This window comes from Salarias fasciatus, chromosome 2 (assembly GCF_902148845.1).
Source record: "Salarias fasciatus chromosome 2, fSalaFa1.1, whole genome shotgun sequence".
Classification (NCBI taxonomy): Eukaryota; Metazoa; Chordata; class Actinopteri; order Blenniiformes; family Blenniidae; genus Salarias; species Salarias fasciatus.
In genome coordinates, this window is record NC_043746.1 from 28,962,184 (window position 1) to 28,977,165 (window position 14,982).

The 14,982-nt window shown below is 44.5% G+C and overlaps 1 protein-coding gene across 5 annotated transcripts in view; it reads right to left on the reverse strand.

Moving 5' to 3' along the window:
- The window catches only part of LOC115399588 (teneurin-3), a 154,437-nt gene extending 139,763 nt beyond the window's left edge, over positions 1-14,674 (reverse strand). For all 5 annotated transcript variants that reach the window (XM_030107072.1, XM_030107062.1, XM_030107056.1 and 2 more), the window contains exons 1-2: positions 14,364-14,674; positions 12,337-12,615 (exon numbers count right to left, since the gene is read on the reverse strand). In XM_030107072.1, the coding sequence (XP_029962932.1) occupies positions 12,337-12,615; positions 14,364-14,634 (550 nt within the window). In that variant the 5' untranslated portion in view covers positions 14,635-14,674. The remainder of the gene's footprint in view (positions 1-12,336; positions 12,616-14,363) is intronic.
- Positions 14,675-14,982: the final 308 nt, after the last annotated feature.

Consider the following 14,982-nt stretch of genomic DNA (forward strand, 5'->3'; position numbering starts at 1 on the left):
CGTTCTTTTGTTTTTTGTTTTTTTTTTTACTCACTTTCAGATCGACTGATGCAAGAACTTTGTCAACGTCGCCTGAATTCCGCAGATCTGGGAATAAAACGACATCCTTAATGCTCCCTGTCAGCCAAATAAAGTTACAGCTCACCAAAAGTAAAGTCTACATTACAGCCGGGCCGGTAATCCCATTACATATTCTCAAATCACAAATGGCTAATGTAAAGCAAGATGAAGAGAGTAAACAACACCGCGACGGCTCCGTCCTCCTCCGCCCTCCTCCGCCCTCCTCCGCCGGTGATTCCATTAAGCCCACCGCAGTGGTCCCTGTTCCAGAGCTGCCTTTTGAGGGAAAATGAGATTTTGTCATCTGAATTAAGGATTCTGTTTCATGTCGTGTTTGTTGGTGTTGGTTTGTGTTTAACCGAGATAAAGACCCGGCCCGGACCGCCGAGGCAGGAAACGGAGAAGAGAAGGCCCCTGTTTTCTCCCTTTGAGCGTGAATCAGTTTACACGGGATACAATATCAATCGTTGGCCTCAAATCTATATCTGCAAAGTGCTTAGGTTTGCATTGGTGATTAGATGAATTGAGCTGAGAAGAGTGTGTTACTTGAGCTTCCCTCCATAGCCGGGCTACCTAATGCCTCCCCCCCGCCCGCCGCCCCGCCTCTGAAGTGACCACAGCTCCAGGATGCTCTGCTCTGGGCGCCGGGCCAGAGAGCTTTATGTATTCTGATACCATTCATTTTTAATCAGGACCAGAATATCCTTCCAAACCTCCTGCAAGCCGCCTTTGGCTACAAGACTTCAATTTTGTTGTATTTTAATTGATTTGGCCGTTCTCCTCATTGTTGATGGTATAAGCCGACGTTTACTCGTGCAAACATTGGGAGCGCGGAGTGCCGCACTGCTCATTTAAAATGCTTTTTTTTTTCTTCTTTTCCCTGCCTCTTTTTTTTTTTTTTTCTGTTGCAGAATTCTGCATTTTTCTCCCTCCTCGCTATAGAGCCAGAGCATTGTGTGCATTCAGCATATTCCTCTCTCTCTCTCCCTCTCTCTCTCTCTTTGACGTGCCCGTCTCGTCACCGAGCGCGCTGGAAGGGTGTCTTCACATTACGGCTGTGGAGAGAGGACACGAGCGGCGGGGTGGGGACTCTTCTTCTGTGGTATAATGAGTTTGACAATGAAAGTGACACTGCGTCCTCCCCGGACCTTGCTGTGTGATCAATCATAACAATGGCTCACCATTTCCTCCTCTGGATACTGACCTTTCTCCCTTAAGGAACGAGCGTGCAGGCACGCGCGTGTGTGTGTGTGTGTGCGTGTGCGTGTGTGTGTCTTCCTCCTCCCCCTCCTTCCAGTCCACCCTTGCGGTCCTTGCACGGGGCCATAAAGACATCCTTCGGCAGCGGAGCGTCTTTCCCTTTTAAGAGCCCGTTTACACAACATTTCAAGTGGAAACGCGCCAATTTCTGTATTTCCGCTGCTCGTTTCGAAAACGGTGCCCGTTTCCATGGCGACGGCAGGAGCGCTGGAAGAGACGGAGTGAGCGTTTTGGCCCACCGGTTGGTGGTGTTGACGGTCTTTTTGTGATGAAAACACACACACACACACACACACGCACATTTTGATGGTGCTGATGTTTTAACTCGGCCAGTAATCGAGGAAAAGAAACAATCGCGAGACGACTGCTGGACAAAAAAATGGCGGAACAGTCATAGGCGCAACTCTCTCACTGTACGGCTCTGGCCTAAAAAAGTTTTCAAAAAGTTGCACCAAAAAGCTGCGTTTTCAGAGTTCTGTGTGAACAGAAACACAAAACTCTTCACTTAAAGTGCAGGAAAAGCATCCAGGTTTGGGAATATTGATCGGTCCCATTCTGTCGTAAAACCCACCGTGAGCGTGTCTGACGCCCGGAACGCCACGCCGGGGCGACGGGTTTAAAATCCCGTCACCTGAAGAGCTTAGCCCCTCATCTGATGCCTTTACTAGTTTGAAGCACAAGTCTAAAGGGCTTCACGCAAAATACGAGCGGCGGAGTTTATTTTAGGTTAATTCTCTCTCGGTTCAGCGTTCATAAAGTGTGACAGGTAGGAAAAAGGAGCGGTGCGTTCAGGGAGAGGTGAGTGACCGCGCCTCCCGCCCTCGTCTCCCACATGAGCCATCCCGACGTTTTATTAGGCCTCTAATTACGATATTTCCTCCGGTTTTGTTGCTGTTTCTCTGCGGCGCGGCAGATCAGCCAGACTACTTGAATAAAATCTGAAGATTAAATCAAAAATATTATTACCATTAAACTCTGCTAGAGGCAGGAACGTCCCCCGTCAGCCATAAGGGGGCGAGACGGGCTTTTATGGCCATTTTTAAAGCTACTCTTAATTGTTGTTTTATCTGCTCCACAGATGTACAAGTATATATGTTTATGGTCTTTAAAAGTACATAAAAATACGATCAATAGAGGCACAGTCACTCACATGTTCATGAAATGAACCAATGAGTTTAAAACAGCTTAAAAATAATTGATTGTTCTTAAATAACCTTTAATACATGCTTACATTCTCATTTTTGTCATATTCTACCAGACAAGAAATAAAGTTTGCAACACATAATAAAGATGGCGACACAAAAAAAACTTTCCATAAATCCCTTTTTTTTTTACTGCTCCTCCTAAGATGTACAAAGTTCCTGTAAAGCCTTTAAAAGTGCATAAAAATGTGATCAATACGCAGCCGCGGCGTTGAACTGAAATGAACGAATCTTCAATAAAAAAAAAAAAAGCTGTAAATTTTTAATTATAAGTATATTTATGAAGCTCCTTCGGTACACTAAAGCAGATTTACTCTCAGCATTAACGTGCAGAGTGAAGCATGAGACTAAAACTCGGTCGAAAATAGAAAATGTTAGAAAATAAACCTCTTCGGGATGCGTGAATATAGAAATAAAGGCGGTATTTGTAGACACATGTACACAGCCACACACCTTTAAATCAAACTCTGATCAGTACTAAACGAGGAAAGAGAGGTGCAGCGACTCAAGTGGATGAGTCTTCAATGAAATGGTGTAAATCTTGATCATAAGTGCATTTATGAGTTTAAAACTCATTTAAAAAAATTATAAATGAATGATAAACTTACAGTCAATCCTTTTGGAAGGCAGCTTCTACTGGGTTCTTTTAAATCTGAAGCCAAAGTACATAAAACCAGCTTTAGTAACTCAGATGATCACATTTTTATCAACAGGCTGCAAACTATTGATTGTTATGTTCAAGAGGCTGCTTTGCTACTTTTATATTGATTTTTGTGAAAATAAAGCACAAAAATTATTAACAAGTATGTATATTCTGCAACTTTAGAGTCTATTATGCACTAAAGTCATGAAGCATCAAAAACTTTATATTTCTAAAAAAAAGCCTTTATAGAGTAAAAGTCCAGCTGCAGTCTGATTTCAGCTGAGCAGCCCTGATGGAGCCGGCAGCGGTGCTGAGAGGCAGGACCCGGGGAGGGGAGTCCTGGTGAAAACACAGTAATCTTCCAGGACGGCTCAGACCTGCATCAGCATTTCTATCAGCTCATTTCTTCCTCCTGGAGCGGCCGGACAGGAAGTGGACGCTGCTGTTTGGAGTTAGAGGAACGCACAGAGCAGCACGTGTCCCCGAACGCCCCGGATTTCATATTCCCGACTCCTCTGAGCGCGGGAAACAACGCACCGCAGGCCGCCGCTTTATGAACCCGGGCGAATATTACAGACTATTTGATTTCGCCGGAGCAAATTAAGATTGAAAGCCTTTGATTTGTGGCATTGTTAGAAGCAGATGAAACGCCGAAATGACGAAAAACCCCTGAAATCCCGACTGAAGTCGAGGCCTTTTAATGAAACATTTATTGGAGTGTATAAAAGGCTCAAACGCATGTCTGCCACCAGTGAGGAGTGTCGCGATTCGCCGGGAAATGCGCTTTTAATTATGTGTGTCAAAGAGGAAATTAGCGCAGCCTAACACAATTAACAGACACACTTTGCGCTCATGAATTTGTGAATTTACTGCGGCTCAGTTGTACGCGTTGAGGTGAGTTTGGTTTTCGTCACAGTGAGAACTTTGATATGTAAAGATGCTCCATCTCTTATTTGAAAGGATTAAAAAAAAAAAAAAAAAAAAACCTGCAGTGGGAAGAGGAGGGGCTCACATTCAGGTGCAGCAGAAGAAGAACCGCTTTGACTTTTTTTATCGTCAACATCCAACATGGACGACTGCAAAGGTCAAATCGGCAGCGCCGCGACAGCGGAGACTGATATTCCTCCGTCCCGCCGCCGAAAAAGAAAGACCGCATGAAGCCAAATAAATTGAGAGGTTAGTGGAGTCTGGGGGAAAAACATCTGAGCTCCCAGAGTCACAAAGGAATTTCTATTTTAGCTCATATGGAGGGAAGAAAGACCCAGATACTCCACTGTGACTGTCCTCAACCCTCCACCGGCTCCGATCCGCAGACTGAGACTCTGTTAACCCTTCGCTTCATCAAAAAACACAGCAAATGGAAAATTCAGGTGTTGTTCCGGAGATTTCCACAATGAGACGTTCAATTTTGTAGAAAGATTTCACAATGAAATTTCTTTCCAAATCGTGTAAAAGTGATAAAAATCACACGCATTTCACTTTTTGTAGTAAGGAAATCCTTTAAATGGGCTTTGGAAATCACATATTACAGCCTCAGAGAGGGACAAGTCAAAATATAAAGATTTATTAAAAAAAAAAAAAAAAAAAAGAAAGAAAAAGAAAAAATCTGTAAAAAAGGAGGAAAATGACCAAAATCAAACGAAAATGGTCATTTCTGCCATAAAAATCCTTAAATCATAAATATTTCTCACCATTTCTAGTTAAAATGATGTCTCGATTTCAGTTCCTCAGTTATAAAAGGACATTCTAAGACTGACAGCGGAGTGTAAATGAAGCGACTCGTTCTTGTCAAAATAAATCTGTTGAAAGGTATTTCACTGACGCAATTCATCATTTTCATAATAAAAGTCATTCTCATGAGCGCTGTCCTTCGATGTATTATTTAAAAAGAAACGTATCAGATGAAGGGTTAAAGATCATCTTTACATGACGGAGTACTGATATGTGTTTTTTTTACAGAAAAAAGTAGGTTAAAAATGATTTATTGCTGAACTCATTGGGTGTATTTTAAATAAAGTAGGAGTTTCTGTTTATGCTGTAGAATTTTAATGAGAGTAAACCAAATAAATGAAATAAATATTATTCTAATCATATGAAAGTACGCTGATGCTACATCCCAAATTAAGCAGCAGAATAAATACAATATTTTTACTTTTTACCAACACAACTCCACCCGAATGAATTAATGAATTAACATAGAGAGGTATATATAAAAGATACAAAAAGAAAGATACATACCAAAAAGAAAGAAAAAACATATATATGATTACACTCACACACACACACACACACACACACACACACACACACACACACACACACACACACACCCCTAGATAGATAGATAATCTACAGAATTCAATATTCACTGACTGAAGGAATGGTTTGTGACAATGGGTGACTGTCAGTCTTGGACATTGTTTGTGGCGTCCCCCAGGGGTCTGTACTGGGCCCCAAACTCTTATGCTAAACATCTAGAAATACCATTATCTGTTTTAGTTGTTGATGATCCACATATTTCTGTACAACAGAGAACAGCTCAGGGAGGAAATCAGCTCAAAATTTAACCAATTAAAAAAAAACAAAAAAAAAACAGGGTCTGATATAAATAAGCTGTCATTACATTTGAAAAAAAACAAAGATTGTATGTGATGATAGAGGGCGTAAATATCACGATCCATGAGGCATCACTTCATCAAGCAGGTGTGAAGCAGAGGAGAATCCAATATAACGACAAGTAATCATCAGGCAGAAGCTGTTTTCCCAAGATTAAACACTGATACTGTCACTTCAATAGATTCCCGCTGATGTCGGGCATGTTTGTTTTTCCCTTTTTTTTTTTTTTTTTCAGATAAATGCATCATTCAGGTTCAGTAACTGAGAACGGTAGAAGCTGAAGCAAACACTGTTTATGCTATTATCAGAAATACGACTAAAATAACAGCCATTTCAATAACGAGCGCAGCTTCTCTCCAGTCCGATGGTATTTCCTTCAGTCTGTTATTGTCAGGTGAGAAGAAAACACGGACGGACGCACAGCCACCACTTGTTTAATAAAAACTGTCTTCCCGCTGTAATAAACGGCGCACAGAGCTTCAGACTGTTGATTATTCACTTCAATCAGAAATATGTTTTCCAACATGCCTGGGCTCCTGTTCCCCCGCCTCTCCGGAGAGCGAAGGTGTGTCTCCCAGCTCAGGAGATTGTGAGTCGCTGATTGCAGAGCAGATAGCAGACATACATGTAATTATTAAAAACAAATGGATCAACATGCTAATCGCCGTTTCTTACATTGATATTCATGGAATAGCAAATGGTTTCCTGGTTATTTCCGCGTTGCATGGTAATACAATCACTCAATTAGGTTGTGTGATGAAATGAAATGAGCCGTTTTCTCTTGAGGACGGTAAATAGTGGCCCTCATAATTGACAACTGCAGAGTAATTCCTAATCATAATAACATGTCCTGCAATCTCGCCGGTGATTAGACGGAGCCGGGACGAGACGGCGCCACACACACACACACACACACACACAAATGAAAAAAACAGGGTGAAACTTGAGCAAAGCGTTGTTCCTCAGCCGTGAGGTGACGGAAAATAGATGTTGAACAGAGTTAATAGCTTTTTAAGGTGCGGACGCATCTTTGCAATCTGTCACACGGCGCACTAAGCCTGCAAGATTAACCCAAATACAGGCTGCGTCACTCCCAACTGCAAGGTGAAAACACACACACACTCACACACACACATCACAAATGATTCAGGCAGCCAAAAGTGTGTCAATACACAACTCATCCCGTGTGTTGCATAAGCTCAGAAACAGCGAGCGTGAGCTACTTAAATATGCATTTAACCACATTTATGTCAGGATCTGTTGACTGGGTTTGAGTTTCTGATTATTGGTCGGACAGAGAAAGACTGGAGGCATCAGTTTGTATCATTTCTTCCTTTTTTGACGGTAAATCATAAACATGCATCTGGGTTTTTTTTTTGGTGTCAAATTGAAGAAATTATTTAAATGTAAACTTATTGAGGATGGATTTTATTTGTCATCCTGACATCAGTTAATGTGAAATCAAACCGCCTTCATCGAATATTATGAATAATGCATCAATTAGGAAACGTTTCCAAAAAAAACAAACAGTCTGTCCTCACATGGACCGCGTTCGCAGAAAAAAAAAAAAAAAAAACTCTTTCTCTGAACTATTAAAGACGCACAGCCGCTTCAGGAAAATCTGCTTCCTCCCTCATTAGCATGTAAATTTATACAGAAAGACACTCCAAAGTCTAATCAGATCATCTCCTGTTGTGGAGAGCGAGGGTTTTTTTTTTTTTTCACTGAAGGCACGGCGGCGGATTCCCACGCCGGCCATCGATCGGCGGGCGTGACGCCTCGGCGCGTCACCGCGAGAAGTGGCGACGGCGAGTGACGGCAATCAAAAAAAGCGTTGCTCCTCCTCCTCCTCCTCCTCCTCCTCCTCCTGACGTAGCCTTCCCCGCCCCCGCTAGCAAGTGATGAAACAGTTTGAGAGAGTTCTTCAAAAGATGTCCGGCCCTTTGTCAGAAAAGAAGAAGAAGAGGAAGAAGAAGAAGAAGAAGAAGAAGAAGAAGAAGAAGAAGAAGACGCCGTCTGATGTTTCTGAAACAAAGTGAGATGTGCACGGATTCGTGCTCCCACTCTCTCATGCACACACACACAAACGTGTGTGTGTGTGCATGAGAGAGTGGGAGCACGAATACGTGCACACACACATTTTCGGTACGCTTTAATACTCCCACCTCCAAAAAAAAAAAAAAAACTCTGCTGTGACTCCTCTGCTGATTTCATTAACCTTTCACCGCCGCCGTTCGCACACTGAGTCCATGGAGCTACAAAAAAAAAAAACATGCGCCGCGACTCGGACGGGGCGAAAATTCCTTCCCGCCGCATTCCGACATGAGCGGGGCGAGCGAGGAAACATCAAAGAGACACAGAGAGAGAGAGAAATGGACAGAAGGCCGGAGCGAAGGATCCTGCTTTAACCCGAGATGACAGGCATCACGCTGGAAGTCCCTTTCTCCTAACCGGGGGTCAGCAAGCCCCGCCCCCTTCTGAACAATGACCCCCCCCCCCCCCCCCCCCCCCCCCCCTGCAGTAGCTAACAAGTGAGATGGAGCTTCTCTCTCTCTTTTTTTTTTCTTCTTCTTCACACCCTATTAGGAACAGCGGTCAACTGGGCCATGCTGTGTTTCTGCTTCATGCAGTCATTCATGTTTTATGAAGGGGTGTAATATCGATTCTGCAGCCAAGCGCTGTCAACATTAGGCTGGGAGAAAAAAAAAAAAAAAAATAGAAAAAAAAAAGATGAAAAATAATAAATAAAATAAAAAAAATAAAAAAGAAGTGTGTCTGTGTGTTTACACTTACTCAGCAGCTCTAACCGGCCTGAACATAAACGCTCATATCACCAGTTGGATCTTTACCACTAAAAATTTATAGCGAGGCATAAAAAAAAAAAAGAAAAAAAAAAGCGAATTGCTGTCAGGAGTTTGTGTTCATGCCGATAAACAGAGAGCGACTGGTGATGGAGACCAGAGGGGGTTTTTTCCCTTCCTCTGAGCGAGAAGTATAATTTCAACTCTATCGAATTTTATATTTTTAATAATTTTTTTTCATCGTAAATAGCTTTAAATTATTCATTTGAATCCTGAGAATTCCAAAAATGTCAAATTGCACGGTTGTTCTGTAAATATTTCAAGATATTCAAACATATAGGGAGACGGCGAGTGACCCGGATTCTGACCCACGCAAACCGTCTGTGAAAGGAGCCGTGGGTAAACACCAAGGCCAGCCGGCGAACGCCTCGGTGTGTGTTTCCATCTGTAATTAGAAGTCTGAATAGTAGTTAAAGAAAAAAAAAAAAACCTTCCTCCGATTATCAGACGAGAGACGTAGAATTAATATATAAAACGCTCGGAATCAGATGGATCCATCTGACAGACTGAATAATGTGTTTTTATGATGTGTAAGTTATGATTACACACACACACACACACGCACGCACAGGAATGCAGCGTCTGAAGCACCATCTTGTGTCACTTGGCTGAAAACATGTCTTTCCTCTTCCCTCTCTGTATTCTCTTCTTTTTTCTGTCCGTTGCGTTTCTACTTATAGCTCGCCTCTCTCCCCACGGGGAAGAAGTTTCAACACTTTGCAGCTGCTGAATGTCACAGAGCAAATACAACAGAGACTGGGCATAAACATGGCGGCGTGTTTATCCAGCGCGCGTGTGTGTGTGTGTGTGTGTGTGTGTCAGAGTGTGTGTAACTTATCACTGTCAGGTGAAAGAATGACATAAAATAGCTGGTGTTATGCATGGAAATCGATAGAAGGTATTTATATCCGTGGGCATGGAAATACATGAAAGGGGCAGAGCGAGCAGGGAGCACGCATATTAAATGAGCTCAAAGACATTTTCTTGGTGCAGTTTTGCGGATGTGACGGTTCGGAGCAGACGCCTCATGTAAATAGGACGGCGTGACATGTGGAGACGTGCGAGGACTCCGCGCCACCAAAGCAACGCAGCGAAATGCTTTAATCGATCAACTTTCAAGCTTTCCAGGGATCGTATCAGCGGCTGGGGATTATCTCAAGTGTAGAATCAATAAAATCTGCTAAGCTGATTTCATCTTTCTTTCTTTCGTTTTTTTTTTTATTTTACAAACAAAAAATAATCTGTGCCTGTCATCACTTCCAATGGGTTTAACCCTTCAGTAAACACTCACGAAAACACAAGAATTTTAAAGATAAAGAGTTTTTAAAAGCACAAAACCAACAAATAACACATTTATGTTCCAGTATGTGGGAAAGATAGGTGAGGAAATGTGAAAGACTGACATAAATTACACATATTTAATGGTCCACGGTGTGAAAATGGGTCTAAATGAATGATCCTACTGAATTTAGCAGATTTTCAAAACAAAACCATCAACTGGGATTAAGAAGGGAATTTACACAACAACAAAAAAACCTGTTTATGTGAGCATTGTGTTTAATTAAATACTAACACAATGTCACATAATTATTTATTTCTGTGTTCTTGATTTGCCATTCATTCATTATCTTTTTTTTTTTTTTTTCAGTCAGAAAGCAGCAAAGAAATGTCCACAAGCAGAACAGAATCCTTTCAACATTATTCTCTAGTTTAAAATAATGTCATTTCCATAACGCAGGCTGAGCAGTCCTCTACTGGCTTGGTTCTTATTGAGAAATCTTTTTTTTTTTTTTTTCTGGGTATTTTGAGTCCGTCCGGTGAACGAGGGCTCTTATCCAATCAGCGGGTCACTGGGAGCGCCGGCTTGTTGAGAGGACGGTAAAAGGTGGCGCTCCTCCTCGGAGAGGTGAGCGTTTGCGGATGCGGCGCTCTGTGAATGCACTCAGGCTCCGGTACTTGCCTGTGTCAAACTCTCTGTAGAACAGAGCGAATTAGAATGAAATATTGAGTTCATTTATGAATAAGTGGGGCTGAACGGCCCCTTGTCGCAGCTTCTGCATGCATATTCAGCTGATGGAAACCTCTGGATGGGTCATTTCTCTTAGCTGCTTCATTAAATTGTGAAAGTCAAAAGTGCAATGTCTCCTGATAAAAAAAAAAAAAAAAAAAAAAAAAAAAAAAAGGCCTGGATCTATAGAGGTGGAACAGCAGCAAGGTTTTCCTCGAGCACGGCTTAATATCCAGATCAGGAAAAAAAAAGACTCCAGAGGGGGGCCAGAAACTTCAAACCATAAAATCATGAAATAACACACCCAGCTTTAATGCATTCAAACAAATCCCGGCATTTTAAAGGTTTGGCACCTGAGATAAAGCAGATCAAGTGTTTATTTGCCCTGTAGTGAAAGTAATTGAGACAATACCGGGTTAGTTAAAGTCTCAGTGGGACGCTGTTCAATCCAGAGCCAATCAGCACACGCTTCCAAAAGAAACTCCAGAGGAGGCACGCCAGAGGGGCGGAACGAGTGTGTGTGAGTGTGAGTGTGTGTGTGTGTGTGTGTGTGTGTGTGAAGGGCAGGTGGAATCCAAGCTCAATCCACTGAAGCCGAGACTTTTGCCTTTTCTCCGACGACAGCAGCAGATGAGCGGTTTCACTTTCCGTGTTTCCACCAACAAGCGTGAACAGAAGCCTTCCTGCGTCAACAAAACAAACAAACTGTGGCATTTGGCGAAGGTAGGAGCCTCGCCGGTGTCCCACCCGCCGAGATCAGGCGCGATAAATACCGCCATTAAGAGGGGGACTTGTCTGAAATGTCAGAGCGTGGCCGGCGTTTTCAGGAGGAATATGACGGCCGCTGAAGACACGAGGAGTATAATCAAGGCTAATTATTTGAAAGGCCTGCCAGTCTGCGAGCCCATTGGTTCGTTACAGTAATTAGAGCTTTACATTGCATGTGTCGAAGCAGGGACGCTCTGAAGCTTTGACCTGAGCAATCAGACTGAAGGGCCCAGCCCCGGAACACACCAGCAGGCTTTAACCGTAATGACAGGCTGCCACCCATGCTAGGTCTCGCTCAAATACTTGCTGGACGCCATTTTATCAAGCGTGTTAAAAAAAGAAGAGGGTGATATGTGAGAAAAACGTACGTTTAGCGGCAATACTCCTTGGCAGCGTAGCCTCCATTTGACACAACAAAGATCTGCCCTCTTCAAACAGCCGGAGCTCAATCCTCCATCTCAGGTTTCCAGCGTGATCAAATTTGCACTTCAAACCATTGTGCCCATTTAATCAGCCATTATGTATGCCCAGTCAACCACCGCGGAATTTCTAAGCAAAAATCTGGGGCCGAGGCACACAAAGCTATCTGTGATTATACGCTAGCTCATGGGGAAACTTTATCAAACTCCTCTGCTTCCTGCGGAGACGGACCAGGTGACCGGCTACCGCTCAATCCGAAGGCCAAATTCTTTCCCGCATGCGGTAAAGGGAGCCCGGCTTTGATCCCAACAAAGACCTCTCCGGATACCGGCCCCACCAATCGGGCTCCCCCTGCTCTCCGCCAATCAGGGCCTCGGCTGCGGCGCCAACCATAATCCAGCCCACTCACTGCTGCCGCTCCCCCCTCGCCTTTTGGGAAGCGTGAACCGCAAACAAACAAACGCTTATGGGTAAAAGAAGGAAGCGTGGCTCACTCACCCATCTCGTTGTCCGATTTATTGTCCATTTCCGTGTCAGTGAGCGTGAGCGCCGAGTTGGAGCGGCTGGACAGGCAGGAGTTCTGCCCCGACTTGGCCCCCGTCCCCCAGAGAGCCATGGTACGTTCCGGCGAGACGGGCTCATGGTTCTCGGTGGCGCCGGGTCCCCGGGCGTAGCCGCCGAGCGGGTGGGACAGGCCGGGCTCGGGGCACAGCGCCAGGCCCCGGCGGGCCGACGGCGGCTCGCAGAACCCCAGCTGCCTCAGCGAGAAGGTCTGGCCTGCGGACCCACGCACGGACGGCAGCGGCGTTAGCAAAGCCAGCAGCAGCGAGCCCGGCGGACACGAGCCGGGCCGCTTCAAGGAACACTTAGTGTGAGGGGGGTCGCGGGGGCCGGGGGGGGGGGGGGGGGGGGGGGGGGGGGGGGGTGAGCCTTAAATTACTGCTTCAACTACATCCTCCAAAGACACACCGCAGCATCCTGCTGCTGCTGCCAGGCCTGAACACCTTCTACGTCTAAAACAAACCTGAAAGTTTCATCATCAAGACAAAACCTCATCGATTTAAACTCATATTCAAACGAACAGCCTCACTGCGTTCCTGCTCTGGACTTTCAAGGTTCAGCTCATCATTTAGAAACAGAAAAAAAAAAAAAAAAAATTAGGAATTTAAACCTGCAATTTATCAAAAAAATTATCTAAAATTGACTGCAGCGTGATTATTTTAAATTATCAAGGAAATACTCATGTGTTTTATTTATTTTTTATAAAAAATAATATTTTTTTGCTCCAAATGAGAAACCGCAATCATTGTATATTTATTCATTATGTGATATTTTTATGTAAATTAAATGCAACTCCTCCTGCAGTGTATTGATTTTTAACATTCGCAGGTCAGCGAATGCACGTTAAAAAAAAAAAAAACAACATACACTAAAGAGGCTGGCGGATTTACTAATCTACTGTAAATTCACAGCTTTTCATACGACCTCTGGAATAAAACCTTCCTCTTTTACGGCGTTATTTCACAGCTTTTCACACACGGGGGGAACAATGAGCAAATACAGCATCTAATGGACGCAAAATATGCTTTTTCTTCCCCTCCGCCGACATTAACGCTGACATTTACTGTGATGATGTACGAAACACTCGTTAACACTTAACGCCTGGATTCAGGGAAAAAAAAAAAAAAAAAAGAAATAAAAGAAAGAAAGCTAGTTTTCTTCCCACAACTCCATCAAAATCGCATTAATTCTAAAATGGACACCAATTAGCAGGCAGAAAATGTAAGGGAGTGATGGATGGACTTTCTGATTGCAATCTTATGAGCCAGAGGAGTGCCATAAAATAAAGGAAACTGCAGAAACTTTTTAATTACTGAAATTAGAGCAGTTCCTAACAGCCAATTAAAGGAGCGGGCTCCTCGCTGAGCATTTTTCCTTATTATTTCAACACATATGGCCGTCTCATAAGGTCACACTCCGCCGCTGTGTCACACCTAAATACTTTCCACCTAAAATTTGGGAAAACCAAACTGAGTCGCGCTTTTGTTTGACAGCCTTTAATTGTGTTTACCGCTGTGGAGCATCATGGCGGCTCCCAGTCTTTTTCATCCTCGTGGAGATGAAGTGGAGGAGATGCTGAAATTCACTCAACAAACAAACTGAACGCGTCTTCCTTCATTTACTAATGAGGTTTCCCCGTTAATCAGCACAAATGGAGGATTTACTCAAGTCCGACACACTCGGGAGGATTGGAAAAGTGGACATTTTGAAGCACTTTTAGGACGAACTGCATTTTTGTCGAGTAATTTTTTTTCAAATGAAAAAGGCCTGGAAGGCTTTTTGATAGAATGAAACAAAAAAAAATCCAAATTTCTTTAGTATTTAGGATAAAAGTGAGTGAACCGGTTTCTATTAGTTTGCTGTTTGTCGTCATTTGGAGGATGTGAGAGCAGAGCGGCGGCGTTCACGGGGGGCGTGCTGGGTGATGAGGATGCTGAGGATGCTGAGGAGCGGCTGCGTCTCACCCGGCCTGCTGTACTCCGCTCCCTCCTTGTGCACCATCTCCTTGACCCGGCCTCCGAACAGCATGCGCGAGGGGTCATGGTCGAAGGCCTGCAGCGTCTCGCTGGAGCTGTAGGACTTCTGCGTGGGGACGCGGCAGGCGGCCTCGTCGCGGTCGGCGGAGGAGGCGGTGTAGCGGCGCTCCCGGTCCCGGTCTCTCTCGCTCTCCCTCTCCCGGTCCCGTTGGCTCTTGGACAGCGAGCAGAAAGGCCGCTGCTCCCTCACCCTTTCCATGCTGCCTGCATGCTGGGCGTCCCACTCCCTCCCCTTCGCCGCCGACGCTCTCCCGAGACTCTCGCCACTGGATTATTCCTCTCCTCCGCCTCCTCCTCCTCCTCCTCCTCCTCCTCCTCCTGTCCCCCTCGCAGACCCCTCCTTCAGACGGTCACTTCTTCCTCAGTCCATGCAGTCCGTCCTCCCACTCTACCTGGAAAGGAAGAGACGAGGAGAGGAGGCTCAGATAACACTAATCCATCTGCTTCATCTTCAAAAGCACACACTCATCCCCTCCCCGGCGCCCCACCCCCAACGCCGCCCCCCACCCCCCCCACCCCCACCCCTCAACTCCTGCATGCTCCACTT